The sequence below is a fragment of the Stegodyphus dumicola genome, chromosome 4 (assembly GCF_044657685.1).
Source record: "Stegodyphus dumicola isolate Sdum_Otavi_A_Nest chromosome 4, ASM4465768v1".
Lineage (NCBI taxonomy): Eukaryota > Metazoa > Arthropoda > Arachnida > Araneae > Eresidae > Stegodyphus > Stegodyphus dumicola.
Window position 1 is genome coordinate 139,201,769 of NC_140771.1, and position 25,215 is coordinate 139,226,983.

A 25,215-nucleotide genomic window follows, 5' to 3' on the forward strand; every position below is an offset into this window, starting at 1 on the left:
AATTTTCTATTGTTAAAATAAGAGTTTCTATCATGAAATGTAATTTTACTATTCATGCTTTTTTTGTGTGTGTATGCTGTTTATGTATAACCTTACTATTATTACTATAAAATGCCAGTGTAGCATTAGTCATTGAACTTGCACGTATAATTATTGTATTTTTAGATAAATATTTTGCATCAGGTTGTACCACAAGTTAACATGGTTTCTGAAAATACTGATCAAAGCTAGCTGTTGTACTTTACGTAATTGGAATTTTGTATTAAAATCGAAAATTCAGTTTATGTTTGACATTAATAATGATGAACGTGATCCCTCATTGTAACATCGCAGAGATTTTGTGGGTTTTCCAAATTATATGAATAAATCATGGTTGAAAATTATGTAGTAAAAAATAACTAAAGAATATAAAATTAGTATAAAAAGTAAGTTAAGGAACTTCGCTTTCCCCACTTTTACCTCCCATGATATAACTGGTAACACGTAAGGCTAACCAGAAGATACTCATTTTTCTGGAGTGAAAATAGCTTATATCTTGTGGCCTTTATTTTTATCCGAATAAATACTTGATATATCTGCAGAAGAGCCCGAATGAAAATGTGGCCAGCAATAATTTGTTAACCTGTATTTGACGACTCTGTCTTTTCCCTCCCCAGTTGCCCTTTAAATATAATTATTAAAGGGCAACAGGGGAAAAATTACAAGAAATTTTTGTCTTCCTTACAGCGTGCTCTAGTGCTGTAAATGATAGCGCATCGAATTTGCTATCAGAAACGTCATGGCTCAATTTCATCTGTTTCCTTGCTCTATAAACTGTAATAGCTATAAAAGGTTTTGGTAACAAATATTTTCGTATAATCCATCTACATGGCAGAAAAATATAAATTTGCTCATAAGATCCAGTTCTTTAATCTTATTCCGGTGGATTATTTTTGATTCAAGACATAAAATGGGAAAATTAGGAAATGGATAACGTAACTATGAAAACAGTAACCATTCGTAATACTTGAAGAACTATGGTATGCAGTGGTTGATAGTCGAATAGATTTACAGCAGTTGTTGTATATAATATCATCAACAAACTTGAAAAGATAAGAAACGAATTGTAATTTTGAAATCAAATAACCACCGAAAAGGGTCAGCACTTGATTTCTGCATTGTAACTAATAATGCGGTAATTAGATTAACTAAATCAGTTGACAGTAAGCTTATATAATTCAGTAATTAGTTTGTCCAATTATTACATTACTTAAGTGTTAATGGCATCTCCTGCAAACATCAGTAGTTTAAGATGTGTTATATTTATTTGACACCAGTAAGAAGTGAAGTAAAACATTTTAGTTAAATAAAAGGTTAAAAGGGAGGTAAATTTCCAAAAAACATTTTTGACCTTTTTTTCCATTTATATTTAACGTAATAAATTAATAAAGCTGATTAATAAATTTTCAATAAATGCACAAATAATTATATCTTAAAAATCATTAAGCAAAAAGTATTTTTTTTAACGGACTGTGGAAGCTTTGATAAATAACAGTGACTCATAGCATTCAAATGCCTCTAACTTAACTAAAACTGTTTGTTATGAAACCTAACGGCTAACTTTAATAATTTAAATTAAGCATTAATGGTTAGTGGGTTATTAACTTTCTCAATGCTTAATATGAACAGAAGATAAAATTTAAAAATTAAAATCTAACTCAAAACTTTCCTTTTCCACTGCTCGTGATTTTAGAACTAAAAATAGTACAAAATAAATATTTCATCACCTTGTCAACAGCAACTCATTGCTAAGCTACAATGGATTGGCTGAATTAAAATTTCCACAAAACCTTACTCGAAGTTACAACACATTTGGTTCGAATAGCAAAAAGCTACCTACGCTAACGGAACTCGGCTAACGTCGATGTTCAAATTGTAATGGGCGGCTAATCATTTCACAATGAATAGGATAGCGGCGAGAATCTTTCCCTGAATAACTGCTAAGATTTCATCCTAGTTTTAATATACACTGGTGTGCAAAAATTAAGGACGAGACGGTTTTTTCAATATAACTTTGTACAAAAGCTTTCCAAATCAACACATTTAATACAGTAAGATCCCCAATGCGTAAGGACATGAGTAATGTAAGCAACACTTACTAAAAGAGAATTCAGAGGGATAAAAAGAAGCTTTATGAAAAAGTAGCATGGAGCGCAATGCGACTGAAGGCCGAAACATCCCTGTGATGGGTGTCCAGCAAGAAACATCCGGTCTTTAATAGGGCATATGATCTCCCCTGACTGCTAGGCAGGTTTCACAGCGTCTGCCCATGCTGAGAATGAGGGTGTCAATGGGTGGTTGAGGCATTGCTGCCCATTCGTCTTGCAGCGCCAATCGAAGCTCCGGAGTCGTTACTGGTGGTAAGGTACGAGCTGCCAAGCGTCTGCCTAGAAAATCCCATACATGCTCGATGGGATTGAGATCCGGAGATCGTGCCGGCCAATCCATACGTTCAATATCCTCACTCTCTAAGAGCTGTTCGGCAGCTACTGTGCGATGACATGGTGCATTGTCGTCCATGAAAAGGAGCTGCGGACCCATAGCGCCTCTAAAAAGACGCACATATGGAAGAAGAATCTCGTTACAATAACGGGTCCCGTTGACTGAACCTGCGTCGAAGATGTGAAGGTCTGTACGACTACCAAGCATGATGCCTCCTCAAACGAGAACACCGCCACCTCCATACCTGTCCCTTTCAACGATGTTCGAGGAATGATTGCGGCTTTCCCGCTCTCTCCAGATGAGTATGCGATGAGAATCGCTACTCAGACTGAATCTGCTCTCATCTGTAAAGAGTGCTCGTTCCCATTCATTGTCTCTCCAATTCCGGTGTTCCCGGCACCACAGAGAACGCCTTCTCCGATGGGCAGGCGTTAGAGGTACACACCGTACAGGGCGTCGTGCAAACAGACCACCACCGTGCAGTCTTCTGGCCACGGTAAAACGCGATATCGGTCGTCCAGTCGCCTGTGCCGTGTGTCTAGTGATTTCTCCCTCTGTCTGCCGCCTGTTTCTTCTGGCCTGTAAGGCAATATACCGGTCATCAGCGGGTGTGGTTCCTCGTGGACGACCACTACTAAACCCCCGGATAGCTGTTCCTGTAGTTTGAAATTGTCTCCAAAGTCGTGAAACGATGCTGTGAGCAATTCTGAACTCTGCAGCCACACTTGTCACAGTGCGCCCTTCCTCCAACTTCCCAATGATTCGACCTCGGGTAAAAGCATCCAGATGTCGTCTAACAGATTGATAATTCGCCATTTCTCGCTGAGGCAGCAACTCGATTATAATTTGCAATCTCTTTGCCAGAAATACTGATCTTACACCGACAACATGCTTTATACTACTCAGACACTCCCCCATTACGTCTACCTGCATATCTGCGCATGTGCTACCGTACATCACCTTACTTAATCTCCTGATTGGTCTTTCTGTCCGCTCTGCCTCTTCGTTCAGCTGATATGCTAATTTTTCGACTTCGTCCTTAATTTTTGCACACCAGTGTACGCCACTGGCTATAAAACGTGCATAAACCTCTGGTCTGAGCAGGTTCTGTTCGAAGGGAATCGTTAAAGAAAACAATGAGCAAAAAGCTAACTGTATGTATTTTTGCCCTTTAAAACTTTTGGTACTAAACGTAGTTTATCATATTTAATATTAAATGAGCATAAAATTTATTACTTTAATTGATAATATTAATTAGTTAGATGATGCATTAAACTGAGTGCAAACAGAAAGAACTAAACTATAGTATTTATTAAAATTTTATATTCTTCATGTGTAATTTTTATTTGATTTAAAAGTAGTGAATTTCAAACTGCATCTTCCTCATATTTTGGACAACTTGTCTGTTGAAAATCAATACGGCTTACAAATACTGCAAAGATGGCTTGAAAGATTATTCAGCTGAAAGAAATTCAGTTAGAAATCGAACTACTTCTTAACGATTTTGCAAGAGTCGAGAAATTTGTTTGACGAACAAGATGCCGTACACAAGTTATATATTAAATTAAAATCCGTTCAAATATGTAACAGGCATTTTGATATAAATCTGGATTGCAGAAAATGCATGCCAATTTACCTGAGGCGTACAATCAATAATAGAAATATAATGTCCTATTTTTAATCACTTCTGTGTAAAACCAAATTCGAGTAGTCTTCCCAATAGTTTGCCTTGTCGATTAATGAATACTAGGGCAACTTCTCATTTCCCAAATGGAATTATGGGATTTTAAGTAAACTGCATTTTACGTTTTATTAAGATCGTTCAGTTGGGGCTATAGTTTTATATTTAATTATAATTCACCTTTGTCAATCAAAATAATGGCGGTATGCTTTTAAATAAACGGTTGCTTATTTTAAAGATCAAATCTGCGTATGTTTTAAGTCTTGATATTCATTAGTTCAATTCTTGTGCAAAATGATACTTAAAAATTCCAAGATCGTGTTCTCAGTGTCGATTTCAGTTAATAAAACAAAATTATCTGCAAGTATCAAATCTAGAAGAAACTTCCTCAGTATCTGCATATTGCGAAAAAGATGCCAATTATGGATAATCACAAATTATTACATTTGCACTTTCTATTCACTATTCTATGTAACCCCGATTTATTCTCGATAAGGCATCTTTTGTTTTTATGAAATGTTATTTTTTCTTCTTTCTGGAAAAAAGGAGCTCGAAGCCTAGAGAATCACATTTGTAATACATTTAACTTCACTTATAGCTAGTTGGTTGAATTGGTTGGTTTATTTAATTAAGGCAAACTGCTCGAGGAATATTTGCCGAATGGGAGGGAGGACTTTGTGGAAGAATTTTTAACATTTACATCTCAAGAGAATTAACATCTGTTGAATTAACATCTGTTGAGAAAAGCTGTATATGATCAACAAAATAGCGATAGATTCGAACAATCACCTATGGGAAGTTCGTACTCATAACGTTCTATATAGAGCTTGCGGTAGAATCGGATGGCCTAGTAAAATAGTAGAAATTCGATAGTAGAAAGTCTTTTTACGAAGCGCAAAAGCGAAGCGGCTGGAACACTTCGACAGCAGTGGCGATTTAGTGGATTGTGCAGAGAGAATGACGAATCTATTATTTATTCTAAGATTTGCAGATAGAACTGCGTTTTCAGGATTCCGCGCGAACGATTGGCGAATCATTCGTAGAATCTGCGCCAACTTTCATGGTTCGATTGTAGCTACCTTTCAAAGTGGACGGAGTAATACGTAAGTGCCAGTTTTTAAATACAATCCGATAACAGCAATCGTTTGTAATTACACTGAGTTGTTTTTAATAGCATTCTGCTCTGCACCTGAATTGGTAAAAGGGGATAACATTCAGTAAGACTTAAATTATTCCAAGAATTTATACACGACATAGATAGATGAGAATGAAATAATATAAAAACAGAACAAGAATTGAGACAAAAATTAGTGAGGTTGCACGGAAACAGATCACTTACCAAATAGCTTACTGCAAGCTTATTATTTCTCAAAATGTTTGGTGGTGGCCACAGGCTAAATAGGTAATCAATAAAATTTAAGAAGATATTTTATCGCATGAATTCGATTAAATTTTCCATATCACAAAATGACCCTAATTATGCAAATTATACGTTTCGTTTTTCTAGAAGACAATGCACATGCATATTGTCTTTTCTTTACCAACATAATGACAATACGGTATAACAATTTATTTGACTTTAGTTCAGTCTCAATAGGTACAGAAATTTTGTTGTAGCTTCCACCGTTAGAAGCTTTATCAAATAGCGTTCTTATTCTCTTATGTCTTTGAAAGTCAGAAAAAACATCCAAAAGTATGTCTCTATAAACAGCTAGTTTAACAAAGAATACTAACATATTATTGCAACCACCTAAGTAGAAGTCATCAAATATTGATAATGCGCCAAATTCTGTCAGCCATGAGCATAATAGGAGTTCTTCCAGCAACGACATGCATCACAATTTTTCAATTTAGCAACGTCATATTTTTATGGCTTTGTTTTGGGGGGAGAGCGGGATGAATGCAAGTTGCGTGCCAAAAAATCTGCTATCGCTATATTTTGTTGTATTCAAATTTAAAGTATTTTTAAAATCAGATCCTGACATTTTTTTTGTCTTAAACTCGATTTTAAAAATGCACTGGTAGGATTTTCGTTTGGTGGAATAAATTATAGTAAACTTTCTACAAGAATATAGCATTTTGCCACAAATATTGCTAAGGAGAAGAATTGTTCCAAATTGTAATAATTCGCCACGAAATTTCTGCAAGAATAAAAGAAACAAAAACACTATTGTTTATTGATCGATTTTCGGGATAAATATCTAATTAAAAAGTAAAACGTGCATGTAATAGTATATATATTTGGTAATAAATATATTTTGAACTTTTAAGTCATCCTTTTGTTCTAGTTAAAATAAATCATCAAATTGTGCAAAGATAGTTTTGCTAGTACGAAAGTATCTAATGTTTGTAAAATATTAATCAAAGGTCTCAAATCCATGTTTCCAGCTTTTAAATATTACATCTGTAAAACGAAAATGTTTAAAGAATATTAATTTCTCTGTGATACTATGTAAGGCTCTGTTACTATAAACATTAAAAAATGGACACTGTTTCGCAATTATAGGGAAATTTGTTCAAGAGACAAGATTTTATGCATAAGCTATAGTGTTAAATTAAAATTGGTACAAATGCTTAACTTGTATCTGTAATAAGTTTGAATACATTATTTTTCTGCTAAAGCTCAGGCGCAGTGAATAACGTCAACTTACCTCTTGCATATAATAATTCGCAATTATTCATTTGTAGCATATATATCGCCAACTCGTGTATTGATTTAAGGCGTGCGCGTCAAAGGTGTTTTTTTTTTTTTCTTTAAGAAACGTCTTTAGTTATCTTTGTTGAAAGTTTTTATTTATTTATTTTGGACACAACATATACCCTCTATTATCATTTTGCACTGATTCATCCATCATAATGAACAAAATCATTACGGAAAAAAAGTAGGGAGTATCAGGATTATCAAACCATTCCTTTATGAAAGCCTTAGAGCTTGATTTCTTGCTTCACATTCTTCTGGGCAACTTTTTCGTTCAAGTGGCTGAGAACTCTGAATCGTAATCATCATCGGATAAATAATAAGACTGGGAAATGCAAAACGTGGCTCTAGGCTACCTAGTCTGCTTTACTACCTGGTCAGTATAAATCATTCTTTTACTGAACTGTCATCAGTCTGATTACAATTAAATCACCAGTTTGAAGAAGGGGAGCGACTCCAAAAGTGCTTTCTTCGAGTTGGCTTAGAATACGTTATTTGGATTTTAGTGAAGCTCATAAGAACTATTTGGTTAAGAGAAAAGAGATCTTTGGGGAGGAGCTTTTAATGGAAACTGACCTGTATTTATGTTACTCATGGAAAAAACTCCAAACTTCTTATGAAACCGCCCTCCATGTGCCGGATCATGATTTTTTAAACTCCGGTATAAAGAACTGATGTTACTTGTGCTACAACCTGATGTGTAATATGCTGCATTGTATTAAATACGTTATCTAAAGCATTCTATTATTTAGAATTATATTATAAATTGATATAAGGGACTTGTTTGAAATTTTTTACAGCATTCTAAAATCAGTATTCATAGTACCACACTTTAGAGCAGATTCACTGCATTCAAATATTTGTACCGTTATGTAAAGATGTTTTTATAGAAAGTGTTTATTTTGGAATGCATTCACAATTCGGAAGTTAGTTATGCATCCATAGTACTATTTTGTGAGATTAATTATATATATTTAGTGTCTATATTTATGATTTGTAGAATTTATTATCAATGAATCTTCACTGGTGTGTCATAATTTTCTGCTCGGGAAGAGGAAGCTTATGCACTGCATCTGCTTATTATTCACAAATGCCAAATCTCCCTCTAGTAGCTTTTCACTCACCTAGTAGTTCGCCTTTCTCCGTATATCGGTTCATTTTTTCTGGCATGACGAGTTACTATGTTTCTACTATCAATACTTAAAGCCGCATGTGGAAATGTGCATGTTTTGTTTCACTTTTCTTTACAAATCAAATTCACTATTTTTGCACTATTTTTCAGTAATAAACATGTCTACGAAAATAATCAATTCGCATTTACATCTCTTTATTATAGTAACGATTACCTAATATAAATTTTTGAAATTTGGAAATACTTTTTTCCCGACTAAGTGATAACTTTTTTGTTTCCCTTTCCTCTTTTGGATGATTATCATATGTTTTCATCGTATTTTGTGCAGCATTCTTTTTTGTGTAACTACATTATTTTCCGTTTCTATTCTTTGACACTGTCTGTTTCCTTTTTTTATTTTCGTTTTCAATCGTTGTTGAGGTTAAAAGAGTTTGTGTTACTCTTATACTTATTCTGTTCGTCTTAAATTTATGGTGGAATAATAAGGACATATTATCATTCCCAGAAATTATTGGTATCAAAGAAAAAGACCAAAATTTACAGTTACCAATGAACTACCAATTACTTAGTGCAGCTGCATGTGAAAATTACATTCCTTATGCTGCAATAAAAGAGAGTTCATTAATAAGAGTTCACGGTAATGATTTAATTTTAAGAATGATATAACTTGGTACAGATATATAAAAAATCTACGTGAAGTTCAAAATTTGCTCGACAAAGCTCTAGCACATTTCTTTAAAAAATTCGGAATACATTTCTGGTCTGTCAAATAATATGGAAAATATGCTTAATAAATATAAGTCTGATAAATAAATAATATTCTGATAAATAAATAATGTTCTTCCAAAATATTTTTATCGAACTACGTGTCTGTAAGCGCAATTTCTGCTAAACTATTGTCGTCACGTGGTATAACAGAAAGCTACCGTAGACTTTTCTGTGTGGTAAACTGAAGATATTAAAGTAAATACTAAAAATAAAAATGCAAATACTTTTATAATAGTAATAAATGAAGAAAATACAAAATAAAAAAATTAATACTAATAAATGAAAGATTTAAACTAAAACATATTTTTTATCATAAGACACTTAATAAACTAATAAAGATATTTTTATGACTTTTACTACTAAGTAAAATTAATCATAACTTGTATATAATTTTGATTCATCTAAAGCATTCTGATTTGTCAATATGACAATAAAGCAGTCTTTAAACCATAAAATAAAATCCTGATATTAAATATAAATGAGTTTAGCATGTCAAGGGAATTTTAATATACAGAAATTCAGAAAAAAAAAAGCTTTTAGTCAAAGTAAAATATCTATATATTATTCAAAACTATTTCAAGCAAGTCATACTCGAAACGTATATTGTCGTGAAATGAGATCATAATGTAACACATTATAACAAGGAACTTCCTTGATTCCAGCCTATTGAGTAATCCTATGTAATACAGTAATTATCTGCTAATTAAAATAAAAATTGCACAAATGTGCGAAACTGAAAATAAATTAGACCTGTAATTTCAAGCATCTACTCCATCCCGTCCCTGTTCTGAACAAATCATTCTCAGTTAATGATCCATAAATGCATTGCCAAACATACAAATAAGAGTATGGTTCAGTGGGTGAAGAATCGCCTTATTATTCCATCCAGAATGTTATACTGCTTGCCTGAAATCCTGATTGTACCTAACAGGAAGTTTGCCTTTTCCGCTTACTTTCAGTATTCTCGGCATGAACCTTTTCGGATGTAAGTTCTGCGAAAAGTCAGAAGATAGCAACAGTGACTGTGACCGGAAGAATTTTGACTCATTGCTTTGGGCCATAGTCACAGTGTTTCAGGTACTCGTCCTAAAAATTTCTGCCTCTCTCCTCTATCTTGAGCTTTCTTCTCATGGATGAAACCTCGCTCTTATTCTCTTCGAAAATGATTTTTTTAATACCAATGAAATTTTGGACTGGAACTTTCCTCCGATTAGCAATATTATTCAAATATCTGAACCCCATAGCAGGATAGAAGCTTAGTAACTTAGACCTTTATTCCTAATGTAAATTAGTATAAGAAAACTAGCTTTGCTTTTTCACTAATGCAAAACATTAAACTGGACACTTTACTGCAGTTGAAAGGCGCATCAACATCCATAGAATGCAAATCAAAACCTATAGATTAAATACTATTAATAGACATAGGAATCAATTTGATTAGTTTAAATTTTGCTTCAGGCTATGCAATAAATGACCAAAATACTTTCAGTTTTTTAAGAGAGTCAATTATATTTATGTTTTGTGTTCTTTGTTTCGTCAATTTTTTTTTTTTTTTTTGGTTTTGTTTGTTTTGATTATATTTTAAGTTTTTTATTACTTTTTGTGTTGAAATGAGGGAAAGAAAGATGTTTTTGAGATTTTGGTTTTTGGTATAATTTTTGAAACTTTAGGTACTGCTTTTTGAAAAACAAATTTTTCGTCGAACTACTCAGAGACAAAATTCGATTCAAATATTAAATGAAATTAAATATAAAGCAGCCGGTTTTTGGAACTGCACATATTAAACCATTGATGTTGTCTTTAGCTAGAATTTTAGTAGTCCCGTTAAAATTGTATCCTTTTGCAACCCTTTATTTCTTTGATTTCTCATTAAAGCTCAGCACAAGACATATAGTTGTGTTCGATAACTTTTCGCCATCTTGCTTATCCCTTCGCTGCTTGTACTTTCTACGCTCACAGCGCTCATATTCTGCACAAGTCAAAAGTGCATTTTTATCTATATAATGCTTCCTCTTTCTCTACTACCATTGAAGCATTTCGCGCAGCAGATACCTACATCGTTGTTTACAAAAAACATTCATAAGAATTATCGATTCATACATACTGTCCAAAAATCCTCCATTTCAAAAACGTCTTATTTGAAAAAAAGAATTAAAAACTACTAATTTGGTAAACGTAAAATATTTTATGAACTGGCAGCGAACTTAGATTTGAAACCTTTTATGGCTTGAAAACAAAAAGCAAAATATTTTTTCTTATTATTTCTTCTATATTGAATAGAAAGCTTCCACTTGGATCTCATCTGGAGAGAAGAGGAAAAGTCTGGTTTCATTTCTGTTACATTTGAGTTAATGGAAAGGAAATTTTCTGATATGTTTACTTTTTACCTTTTCAAATTTAATTTTGTTTTCATTAATTTCTTTTTATTATTTATGTGTATTTATTTAGTGCAAAGTAATTTCGGAAGATTTATATTGTAACAAAAGCTTTACTGCAAATTTTTTTATTAACAGAATTTATCTTTCGGGATATAAATTACAAACATGTTTCCCAATCAGATCAACATTTCTTAAATTGCATTTGAAATTTCATTAAATAAAAATTCTTATGTATTCTTAATATAAAGGTTTAAATAAGGATTATCAAAATACACTGGTGTGCAAAAATTAAGGACGAAGTCGAAAAACTAGCATATCAGCTGAACGAAGAGGCAGAGCGTACAGAAAGACCAATCAGGAGATTAAGTAAGGTGATGTACGGTAGCACATGCCCAGATATGCAGGTAGACGTAATGGGGGAGTGTCTGAGTAGTATAAAGCATGTTGTCGGTGTAAGATCAGTATTTCTGGCAAAGAGTTTGCTCGCCGTATAGCAGTTAAAATCACACCGAGTTGCTGCCTCAGCGAAAAATAGCGAATAATCAATCTGTTAGACGACATCTGGATGCTTTTACCTGAGGTCGAATCATTGGGAAGAGTGAGGAAGGCCGCAATGTGACAAGTGTGGCTGCAGAGTTCGGAATTGCTCACAGCATTGTTTCACGACTTTGGAGACAATTTCAAACTACAGGAACAGCTATCCGGGGGTTTAATAGTGGTCGTCCACGAGGAACCACACCCGCAGATGACCGCTATATTGCCTTACAGGCCAGAAGAAACAGGCGGCAGACAGCGGGAGAAAACGCTAGACACGCGACACAGGCGACTGGACGACCGATATCGCGTTTTACCGTGGCCAGAAGACTGCACGGTGGTGGTCTGTTTGCAAGACGCCCTGTACGGTGTGTACCTCTAACGCCTGCCCATCGCAGAAGGCGTTCTCTGTGGTGCCGGGAACACCGGAATTGGAGAGACAATGAATGGGGACGAGTACTCTTTACAGATGAGAGCAGATTCAGTCTGAGTAGCGATTCTCATTGCATACTCATCTGGAGAGAGCGAGGAAGCCGCAATCATCCCTCGAACATCATTGAAAGGGACAGGTATGGAGGTGGCTGTGTTCTCGTTTGAGGAGGCATCATGCTTGGTAGTCGTACAGACCTTCACATCTTCGACGCAGGTTCAGTCAACGGGACCCGTTATTGTAACGAGATTCTTCTTCCATATGTGCGTCTTTTTAGAGGCGCTCTGGGTCCGCATTTCCTTTTCATGGACGACAATGCACCATGTCATCGCACGGTAGCTGCCGAACAGCTCTTAGAGAGTGAGGATATTGAACGTATGGATTGGCCGACACGATCTCCGGATCTCACTCCCATCGAGCATGTATGGGATTTTCTAGGCAGATGCTTGGCAGCTCGTACCTTACCACCAGTAACGATTCCGGAGCTTCGATTGGCGCTGCAAGACGAATGGGCAGCAATGCCTCAACAACTCATTGACACCCTCATTCTCAGCATGGGCAGACGCTGTGAAACCTGCCTAGCAGTCAGGGGAGATCATATCTCCTATTAAAGACCGGATGTTTCTTGCTGGACACCCATCACAGGGATGTTTCGGCCTTCAGTCGCATTGCGCTCCATGCTATTTTTTCAATAAAGCTTCTTTTTATCCCTCTGATTTCTCTTTTAGTAAGTGTTGCTTACATTACTCATGTCCTTACGTATTGGGGATCTTATGGTATTAAATGTGTTGATTTGGAAAGCTTTTGTACAAAGTTATATTGAAAAAACCGTCTCGTCCTTAATTTTTGCACACCAGTGTACATTAAGTCTATATGAAATGTTAAGGATTATGTCCACAAACTGGCGCCTTCCGCTTTTTAAAGTAACAAACGTCGTTCAGGGTTTAAAAAATAATTTCGATAAAAGGTATTTGCATTAGTTCTTTGGAAGTCGAAGATTTTTCCTGAAAGGTAAATTATATAAATAATATTAATTTAGTTGAAGTACCTTAATTTTTATTAAGGTAATATTAATTTAGTTTCTATGTCAATATATCTAAAACACTGAGAAATGCAGTACCGTACCTACTAAGGCCAATACAGTAATCGATATATCTTTACTTATGTCCAAGCATAAGAATAAAACATTTAATACCTTTTTTAAAACATTTTTGACTGGAAAGAAAAAGAATTCCGATAATTATGACCTCTGGTGGCAGCATGGGGTTGTGACATTACTTTTCGTTCCTTGTATAAAACAGGATATAATATTTAAAAATTTTTACATGTGTGCAAAATAAATATAATAACTTATGAAATATATTCACCCCTTCCTTTGTCTCCTGACCTTTTCCAGAATATCTCAAAAGTTTTAGCTGAACAAAAATAATGTTCAAACATTCTTTATAAATCTAAACTAAACTCAGTGGCGCAACATCCCTAGTGGGCAATCAGCCCTAGTGGGCCAAGGCCAGCAGTGCCCCGAAATCTGCTTTCTTGACCGTGGACCCAGGAGTGCGTAAGCATATGCGCTGAACAAGTGGTCATTTTGGTCGCAGGATACCTAGAAAGACTGAGTCGACCTTGCCCAGTTCGGGGATCGAACCCCGGACCTGGGGTGCTGCTGCGCGATGCGGTAGCCACCGCGCCACCGGGCCTCTTTATAAATCACTTTAAAACAGGCTAATCAAAGAATATCTGTTAATTGCATATAAAGAATATCACCATTCAGTCATCACATAGCTGGTGCATATTTTATTACTTATATTTCTTTGTATAACAAAATGTGAAAAGTTTTCAAAAGGACTACTATATACTTTTACACTGACACTTTATAAAAATACACATTCAAAAATCCTTCTTAGATAAATCATATATTAAAGTTTCAATAAATATAGGAATTCTTATTCATTTAGTATTAAATATTTCTTGTTTCCTGATATTTCTAGCGATGCTAGATAAATGTAATCATTTTGCTAAGATTTCATTTGATAGTGTTTCTTTTATAACGTACGCATTTTGTACTCTATAGTAATTCTCAAACCTGCTTTGCATTATTATTTTATTTTTACAACTTTTTAAGTAAGCACTAAATTTTTAAATGATTCGAGATAATTGCTTGAAGCATTTTGAAATAATTTTAGCTGATCGAAGATTTTACTGATGTATTCTATTGTTTTAGTTTTCTTAATTCTTTTTATAACCTTAAATGAATTTTCTTCCTTTTATCCTTTCTTAATTTCTATGTCAAGCTACTCAACGCTTATTTTCAAATTAATTTAATGTACAAATGTGACTGTATGACTGAATTTAGTTTCTATGTCAATATATCCGAAACAGTGAGAAATGCAATACCGTACCTACCAAGACCAATACAGTAATCGATATATCTTTACTTAGCAACATGCCTTATAATAAATAATTCAATCTAACTTTCTGTGATACAAAAAAGAAGAAAAAACAAACATGTAAAATATATTACTTTATCTAAATGGACAAAGTCATTTGTGAATATTATTAAGCTAACGATGGATATGTATGAACTCTCATGTCTAATTATAGCATTATAAAGCACTACATTTCTTCCAATAGTCAGCCATTAAATATGAATATCACATAGTATCAAGCAACCAAAGTACTATTTTTTTAAATCAGAATATATTTTAAAAACTTTTATCTCTGCTTCATTCTTTTTTATACAATTATTTCTATACATAAGCATTTTAATCCATGAAAATTGAACAATGAAGTTATTCAAGTATATGGAGTAAAGGACTGTCGAGAGCCAAAAGGTAGCAGCATGTCTGTGCTTCTACCTGCCCCATTTCGTTTAAAATTTTATATTTCAAATTTAAAAAACAATTCTCAGTATTTTCTTTATTAGACTCTCCGGGGGATTCTTTTTACAACTTCTGAAATCAGCCATACCCTTGCACTCTCTCTCTCTCTTTCTGTAGGTTTGATCACTTTATATCTAGTTTTTATCACTTAAAAATTATTCACATTTACCTAACGGACATAAAATGGAACCAGGGTCTTGCAACTTTATAAAACGATATTGAAAAAGAATACACAAGGCAGATGTAAAACAACAGTTATAAGTTGTTTTCCACATTTATGTAGTGGAATTAGTTCTTAAATTGTTAGTACAGTAACTAAAGAGTTTCGAATTTTTCGCAACTATTTACATGTTAAGCTATTTTCAAGAAAAGAATACATTTTATGTTCGGAAGAAAATATCAATGTAACCAAATCCTTAATGTTTATCTAGCACCTTTAATTTCACTCACCGGTTTCTCCGAGAATTTTTGAGGATAACCATTGAGTAGATTTAAATCCTTCGAGTGTCAGTAGCAGAAGATATGTATTTTTATTCCCAGCAGCACTAGATAATTCATCACAATAATAAATATCTATTCTTAACATCATATCTTCCTATTTCTTCGAGACATAAGTATTTTGAAGTTAAAGATATTAAAAACCTAGTCAACGAGAAAGAAAGGACTCCTGTAACGTTTGTCAAATAATGTTCAACAGATACATTTAAACGATGTACATTTTATCGTATAAAAGTTTTCTACAACATTTTAATTTTAAATGTTTATTCCCTGGCTTCAATCTTAAATAGCTTAACTTTTATTATATACTTTGCGAACTTTTTTTTAACTTTTGTATTTTTAATGTCTTTAGTCTAATTAGTTTCATTCCCTGTGAAATAGTTCATCCACGGTTGGAATATAAATGCTTCATTTATAGCGGTTCTTATCTTTTTTCTGAAATTTATGTAGTAAAATTCTTCGAAGGATTGCGCTAATTTTTAATGACTTGAGATGAATAAAATTATTTTTAATTCAAATAAAAAAGATCTCTATTGACATCAAAATTTGAAATTTTTACTTACTTTAATCTATTGTTAAATTCCTTGAAAACGCCGACATAATTTGCTCACTTCCCCAATTCTGCCATCAAGGAATATAAATTTTATCCTCTCATTAGTTGTGCCTAAATTGTGTACATGAAAGTTGTTTAAAATTTACACTGCAACATGAAAAAAGTTCAGAATTTACAAAAAGCCCAAAAAAAATTACATATTGCTGTTAAAAAAGAAAACAAAGCAAAAGATGAAAGACAAAAATGGGTAAAGTTTTTATAGTATACTAAAATTTTCAATTAATTAGAAAATAAGCTACTTTGCAATAATTATTTACTTATGAAATTACTAGATATGTGTAAAATTCAAGTTTACTATTTGGAAAAAATAATGCCTATATAAGGCGGAAAAACAAATTTTGAAAATATGAATTGGAAACAGAATATCCTGAAAAACAAACAAAAATCAAAAATATTTTTGGACAAATCAGAAGCATTTACTTCCTAAAAGCACATATTAAAAATACAATGCCACACCACTACTTGTTTTAATTTCTTCTGTAAAATAGTCTTTGTTTTCCGGTAGAACGTATTTGTTTCTTTTGAAACAAAACAGAAAAAGTCAAAGTTATCAAAAATTACTGTACTGAAATCCAGCATTATGTTACATTGAATTACATACATAGACTAAACTAAATGTCTCTGCTTTTATGCGATGGTTTCATCTTCTTAAGAACAAAAGATAGAGGATTAGTTTGATGTTCATTGAGGCTTTCAGCATAAATGCTCTGCTGCAATTATCTATTACGTAATAAATTTGATATCTCGCCCTTTTATCACACACTGCAGGACGCCTATTCTGAAAGCCTCAAATTGTGCCCTAAACTGTGATGTATTTCAATGGCTTAATCCCCAAATCAACAACTGTCTGTTGGATGAATCGATAATCTGTCCGCGAAGAAGACAAATAAATAAACATGGCGTTTATACATTCGGTGGTATGATCGTGAGATATTCTAGCCGCAACATTAAATTATATCATCCAGTACGAGAATTCGATTTTTCGCATTGTAATAAGGAATTACTAACGATATGACTGTAACATATTAAAAATAGTTACCACCTGATTTTACAAACGCCCTGTCAATGGTTTTAGTACTGAAAATTATGGCAGCATTTCAGTGAATGGTACTGCTGCTGCAAGAGGCGACATTTTAATGATGCAAGCATTTTACCTCTACCGTAGCCTCTTGGGCATGCATTTGTTCGGAGGTAGATTTTGCAGACGGGGAGATGGTCGCGGTATGTGCACATGTGAGGAATTGCAGAAGCCAGATGCCTACTGCCATTGCGACAGAATGAATTTCGACAATTTTCTCTGGGCGACGGTTACAGTGTTTCAGGTAAGATTAAGAAGAAGCAGCTGATTTTTTTCTAATATGCAAATGGCATGTTTTGTATGTATATATAATGGTCTTTGTTACTGCTCATGAAGGACTTTATCATAAACGCATATTTATACGTACATCTAAGCATAAATACTTACTTTACAGAGTTTAATATCAACCTGTTCCTGAAGACACACATACGAATATAAGAAATAATTATCATTCTTTTTTGATAAATATAGGACATCTTTTGTAAAATTCTCAATCCCGTCCACGTACCATGTGTATTTATTTTGTTATTTGGCGATACATAAATATCTTTCAGATTTCTTATATCTGCTAGCTGTGGTGAAATCGCAGCATAAAACTGTAAATATCAAAAGCTCATACCCCACTCGGGATCTGCTCTTCGAAACGATCAGCTTGCGATAATGACAGAGTTAGCCATTTATCAAATTTAATCATGTAACGCGTAGCGATTTTATCATTTACCATAAAAACGTATTATCTGAACTTAATGTAGCCATCTGTAATAATTGCTTTTATTTGACTATTTCAAATTCCTGTGCCCAGTTTTCTTGTTTTATAAAATTTAGAAAAATGTTGAAATATTGATAAAAAGTTAAGACATGTAAATTATATTCATAGTTCATTTATAAAAAACTACGATGCATAATATTGAAAAGTTACGTCTCATTAATTTATATTGAAATTTTCGTATGTGTTGTTAAATTATAGACTATTTTTTATAAAGGTGAAAACGTTTTTAATGTATTATGAAAAGTTTTTTTATCAAATTTAAAATTAAATCAACTGTAATGCGAATATTTCTTTACTTAGTTATTGCGCTCTAATATATACAATGATAATTTATTGTCAATATTTTAACATTGAAAGATTAAAGCGTTACGTTTTTACAACCCCATTTCAATTCAGGTATTTGCATTAAATATGCAACAAAAATTATAAAAGGGGATACAAGAGACGATTTAAATAATGTCAACACTTGCCAGATTTAAAAATAAATATTTTCTTCATTCGTTACAAGCTCATGTATTTCATATTTATTTAAAATTATATTTTAATATATCAAATTTTTTAGTATGGCTACCATATGATAAAATGATAACTCTGACATTTCGGACAACAGGGAGGACTTTCATACTTTGTAAATTAAACTAAAATATCAAACGTGTGATTTAATTAAAAATGTAAAATGCGCAACTTTTAAAAAGGGTTTAAAAGATGCGCAGGCGAAAAACGTAATATGGGACTAAGTAATAAAGATAAATTTGAATGCAGTAAACCACTCACAGAAAAATCATTGAATATTCAAAAACAGGACAACACTAAGCAACTTGCAGGAAAATTACACATTTAATTTGAGATATTTTAAACACATTATATCACTTATCTTTATATAAGAGCATGGCAATTTTTTTTCATCCACAAGTGTAAAGATAAGGAAATTTATCCACATAGTTTATTAAAATTTCCTCGGTTCTATTAAATATCATTAAATCTGAACTTTAATTTCATTGTTTTGTCTTCCTCAAAATATAAGTCAATGTATTGAATAAAAAGTATTTATCTTAATCTTTTATAACTCTATTTTATCTCTAGCTTGTATACTGAAAGATTCTGAGCTTTCATCATGTTCCATTTGAGCCCTAAATGATCTTAGTAATTTTGTTTCTGTTCTTATTTAACAAAAGTTCTTTTTTGAGGCGTACAAAGAATAATATTTCAGACGGAATCTCACGAAATATTTGTAATTCAAAAATCCTTATCCTTCTATACATATGAATTATTGCTGGTGTAATTTTAAATAATTGCATTCATTGAAGATTTTATTTAATATACTCTTTTAATTTAAAATCTGTATTTCCTTTCACCTCATTTCATCCTTATCATTTCCAGAACTTCCATTTGGTTTGTTTAGATCTGTTGATTACAATGCAGCGTTTCGACACTTTAATACTCATATGTCTTCAGGTTTATATTTTCTAAACTTTGCTAATTTAAAAGCAGATATATCAAATATTTTCTATAACATTTTTGTAAAAAATATTTGCTTAGTTCTGAGAAATTTGATCTATGAGTTGATCTACTAGAAATAAACGAGTTTGCTTTTCCTCCATTTATCTATCCATGTTTTTTATCTGACAAAATTATCTGACAAATGTTACTGTTTCCTCTTGAAATAAATGAACTCCAGTTTGCTGAGAGAATAAGAAAATTAGCAACTGTTATTTAATTGGTAAATAAAGATTTAAAATTAGATAGGTGAGAATGAGAAACCAGACGGTAGAAATATGAAACTGAAACTACAAGAATAATAAAATATTGTTAATTTTAGTTAAGAACGTCAACTATTGAAACGCCTTTCCGTTTATCAACTTCCTTTCAAACCAATTAACTATAACAGATCGAAAATTTGCAAAGTGAGTTAATCCTCATAACAGGTTCATGTGTAGAAAATTTCCAAATAAGGAAGATCCTCAAAATTGTAATAGTGAAATCAAATATATGTCTTTAGTCTGAATAGTGAAGAAACTGAAATTAGGTATTACATTAATCAAGAGAAGAATTTTGAATTTTTATAGTACCTCTTCATAAAATTTATAGAAAATATTTTAATGCTCTTTAAGCTACATGCTTCAATTTCGACTTTTGGTAGAATATGAAGAAACGCTGTGAATATAAAATCTGGAGCTGTAAGATTTGTAAATATCGTTCTAGTATCAAAGCTGAGTTCATAAACCGATTTTTCATCTTGTCTGTTATTTACAATGATTTAATGGATTGCGTCCAGAAAAATTTCTTGAAATCCTTTCCCATTTTCTAATTACCATTAAGTAACATTAATGTAACGTACTGAAGATACTGGACCTTGAAATCACTTTTCCTATCTTCTGATAAATTACTTGAATTCTATTTTACCTTGAATACTTTAATCTTTGGAACAATTTTGATTTACTACGGATTAATCTTACTAGAAACTTAATTTCAAGAATTTGTTTAATTCTCTGGGTTTCCTCTTCTTCCCAATCTCATAAGCTTGGTTGCCACTGGATTAGCTGTGTTCCATTATACATTTACTGCCGCTTTCTCATTAACTCGATAGCAGTTAGATGAACTTGATTATAGTTGGATCTTTACTTTATATCCAGATCACATCACATATGTAATCTGGATCTCCTGTGGCTTGAATTGTAACTGGATTGAGAATAATTCATTCGCATAATCTTTCCTTGAAGCGCTTTCAATTAAAACTAGGGTAACGTAATATGCCTTATATGGTGAATTGCAGACGCTATAGATAATGATTCTAGACATGATTTCTTTTATCAAAACGTTAGTTATTATTTTGAAATTTTAACTTGTGGAAAATTCATTTTATGAATTTCTTTAAACGGATCCTGAGAGCAATAAGTAAATCGTACAGAATTAAAATATATAATGGTATTCATTTTTTGAAACGGAGCATAATATGATTGAAATTGATATAATTGAAATATATAGACTTAATCGCACAAGGAGATCTAAATTTTTATGCTTTAAGTTAGAAGCTTCTGTCGCATAAGCTTCAAACTAAAATTTTATGTTTTGAATTCTAAGGAAAGTGTAAATCTATTCCAAATAATGCTTCATAGTTTACTGCATTCAAAATAGTCTTCTTTTGATAAAATCATTTTAGAAAACTTATAGTAGTTGTCTGTTAAGTTACAGAACTTTTATTACAAATTCGTTATTTTGCATTGCGATATTTTAAGAATAAATCAAATAATTTTGTATAGATCTTAACTCAAGAAGACTGGAATATTGTCTTATTCAACGGAATGGAAAGGACGTCTCACTGGGCTGCTTTGTACTTCGTAGCGCTCATGACATTCGGAAACTACGTTCTTTTCAATCTACTGGTTGCTATCCTAGTGGAAGGCTTCTCTGCAGAGGTGAGTAAATCTTATAAGAAGAACAATATTTCATGTTCTTACTGTTTATTTCTTAAGTAAGTTTGTGTGTCTCTTTATCTATCTATATTCATATCGATATCTATCTATCTATCTATATATATATATATATAATATATTTACTAAAAAAATATTGATTAATTGATTATATTATCTCTTAAGTTAAATTTTAGTAGGATTATCTTAAAAGAGTAAATCCATATTAGTAAGTTATATTTTGAAAGATGTTTTGAAGAAACTGGAAAGTAAAATGTTAAAAATGTTTTAACGGGAACTGGAATTAAATCATGAATAACAAAATTTTAATTGTAAAAGAAATAAATTAAAGGCAAGAATTAAATTAAATGCATGTAATCATTGTCATTGATCGGAAATTAGTTGACTTCTCAAGGGGAACAAACCAACTCCCGTTCAATGAACAATAATTAATAAATAAATACGAGGGTGTTTCGTCTTCACCCGAGCAATAAGGCTAAGGCAAATCGGCAATTCAAGTCAGGCCAAATATTTCCGTGAATAGAAGGGATTATGAACCAATGCTGATATTCAAAGAACTAGATACTAGATAGTTTACTTTTTCATCTTTGTGCATAATAATACTTTTCTCTCACGTATAAACACATTTGATACTTTCATATGCAATTTGATGCTAATCAGAGCTTTACATTCCCATTTTGGATGATTTTACTGTCTCTACTTTAACTTTGGAAGCCAGTATAGTTAGAAAAAATTTCTTTCAAACAAAAATTAAATAAACAAGAAATTAAACCCCAAATTGCGTTTAGAATTCGCCATATCAATTCCTGAAATGATATAACGCTTAGGATTATTCATATTTTTTAACAAAAAGGAAATTTGGAAATTTTAAATTTGGAAGTTTTACTTATAAAACTTCCAAATGGTGTATGTTCATTAAGATAATAAAAAACTCGCAGATTTGTTAATATTAGTTGTAAGTCCGAAAAAGTGTTATTTTTTATGTTAACTTAAATTAATAATTTAATAAGCAATAAAAATAATGTATGTTATTACCTCATTATATTATAACCCCATCGTATTGGATCATTAAATTGAGCATTACATTAGGATTACAGAAGCACTATGTTGCATCAAATGTAGAGAGAGAAAACAAATATGAGCTTTTAAACGTAGGTATCTGATAAATCCATTGATATGAAAATCAGAGGCGAAAGGGAAGAATTTTTCAGCAGAAGCATAAAAAAATAACGAAAATCATTACAAATACATTTCAGATGATAATTATATATCTTTTTGCATCACAAGAGAGTGGAACATTAAAAACAAGTTGGTCGGACACATAAGTTTGCGAACCGAGGTTTTTCGAGTGCAAAGGCTCGTAATTAAGCGATTCGTTTCAGGAGCAAAATTCCATAGATTCAGAAATGGGTATTTCATCTTCAAATTAGCAGATTCAAAATATATCAAAAAAGTTACGGTGAGACCGATTATGGCGTGGCTGAGTTCTCGTGACACGAAAGAACTGCAAACGTCAAACATATGCATCATATAAAGTAAATAAAACATTTTCATTATTTATTCTTATTAAACATATTGAAAACATATTTATTACATATAATAAACTTAATAATAAAGCTTAATTAAGTCACTTAAGCGTTCAGTTTGAAAATTTACAAATTCTTTGAAGTGTACCTCGTGAATAGAAAAATTTAAGGAGGCATTGTATAAATATAATTGTATGCACGTGGATAAACGAGGAAGGAACAGAATACTATAAAAGATTGAATACCATTTCTATAGTAAAGCAATGACATTCTGATAATATAGTATCAAGCTTTGAACTGTCTTTTCGCCTGTTCTTCAAAAATTGTCTTCATAACAAGTGTAAATATTAATTTAATTTAGAATATTAATATATTCTAACATTTGTTATTAGAATTTTCGAAATTCCTTTGTTTGTGATCGCCTTATGCTTGTACGCCAATCTTATTTTATTATCTATTTTTATCTACACCGAAAAGTAGTATATTTTGTATTGTTTCATCGCGCAGCTGTTTTGTATTGTTTCATCGCGCAAATCAGTTCTAAACAAAAATTAAACAAATATCTTCCAAGTGTCTACCGCATATCTAAGTCTATGATGGGATATTTATTACGTCTACTATTCACATCTATTATGGGATATTAGTTATGTTTTTATTTAACATTAATGGCATTTTAATGCAATCACTTTCGATTATGCGTTTCGGGTACTCCTAAAATATTTATTTCTGTGAGTCTGAAACGCTTTCATTTTTTTCCTTAATCTAGTAATAGGTTATATGCACTTACAATATGATTAAACTTCCTCATTAATCTTAACAAATGATTTACTAATAATATTAAAGGAAAATTATAAATCTAAGAATTCATTCTTTGTCCTGATTTTATATCAATGGATGAAAGCATTATTTGTTTAATCTGGTTTCGATTTTCACTTTCGTTGTTATCAAATTGTTTTTCAGGATGAAAGGAAAAGGAGTGACGAATCTATTGATCATGAAGAAGAGCATAAGCAGGTCAAAAAGACGAAATCCCCCAGAAAAGAATCATCTCGGCATGGTATGCTAAAACTTTAGATTTTTCCCGCTTTGTAATATACATACACTTACTTGTCGAATTACTTTTCCTCATATGAGTATACATATCCAGTATACATGTTTATATGCATATCATATACATATTACCATATACATATATGTAAGAAAAATAAAGAATATGTAAAAGATTAAATTAGCAATGTAAATTTCCCTTCGTAATTCTAAAAATAGTAGCCTCTCTCTGCACTGCGTCATTTCTAGATTAATCCATGTCATATTAGTCTTACATAATTCCTGGTGATGAAATGGAACTAAAACTCAGGCAGCCAATAGTAATTTTACAGCAATATTAACTATCCAATCAAAATGCATTTGTAGCCAAAACTAACTCAGTTTGTCTTAAGATTTCATCCTGAACATTGTTGCACTTGCTTTATACGCTTTGGCCTGGCTGGACTGCTACTGTCTGCTCCTTATTTCTTACTGCAGATTTATCTCAAATGTAAAAATTCCCGATATAGACACGATTAATGTGCCAACTTGATTGTGGCCGCAACATGTTTGCTGAAATAAAAAATTAAAATTTAATCTGCCTTCATCTCTAATTTTCTATTCATTATTGATCAACACTTTTACGCCACCAAAATTCCTCCTGGTCATTACTTCTGACTTTGTTTTTATTACATATATATATCCAGTATACATATTTGACGAATTGTAAAATATGATCAAATAAAATTTCCTTCATTTATTAGCATTTTGAAAACTACTGATTTTACCTTGAAAAAATTTAATTCATCTACTACATAACTTTGTGTCTGAATAAAACCTAAATTTCTAAAAATCCAAGGGAATAATTTATCTTCCTCAAACTATTGCATTCATATTGATCAAAGACTTAGTTCAAAAAATTATATTGTTATTAAATATATACATATAGTATTATTAATATCAATATATTTATACAAGTCATATTTACATAATTATAATTGTAAGGTACATTAAGTTTATTATTGGATAACATAATACATTCAATTATTAGATACACAGTATCTCTAATACAATTTTGAGAATATTATTTTCATGTGTAGGCAGCATTTATCCCTCCCTTTTCCTTTCGGAAGGTAGAACATTTTCGGGAGTGAGAAGTTTGGTTCTTATTGCAATGCAAAGGTTGTGATGACCCCTTTACATTATCATGACTTCGTGGTAAATACCACTTTCTTATAGAAACCACATTAGAAATATTTTCGTAAACTATTGTTTCAAAACAAAAAGTTTCAA

The 25,215-nt window shown here is 32.1% G+C and overlaps 1 protein-coding gene across 3 annotated transcripts in view; it reads left to right on the plus strand.

The window, feature by feature from the left end:
• Window positions 1–25,215, plus strand: part of LOC118190875 (voltage-dependent T-type calcium channel subunit alpha-1H-like) — a 401,335-nt gene that overhangs the window by 234,536 nt on the left and 141,584 nt on the right. For 2 of the 3 annotated variants that reach the window (XM_085815548.1, XM_085815546.1), the window contains exons 12-14: window positions 9,720–9,837; window positions 21,200–21,355; window positions 23,857–23,953. In XM_085815548.1, coding sequence (XP_085671674.1) covers window positions 9,720–9,837; window positions 21,200–21,355; window positions 23,857–23,953 — 371 coding nt within the window. Of the gene's footprint in view, window positions 1–9,719; window positions 9,838–17,257; window positions 17,415–21,199; window positions 21,356–23,856; window positions 23,954–25,215 lie in introns of all 3 variants that reach the window. The other variant, XM_085815545.1, reaches the window with a different exon arrangement.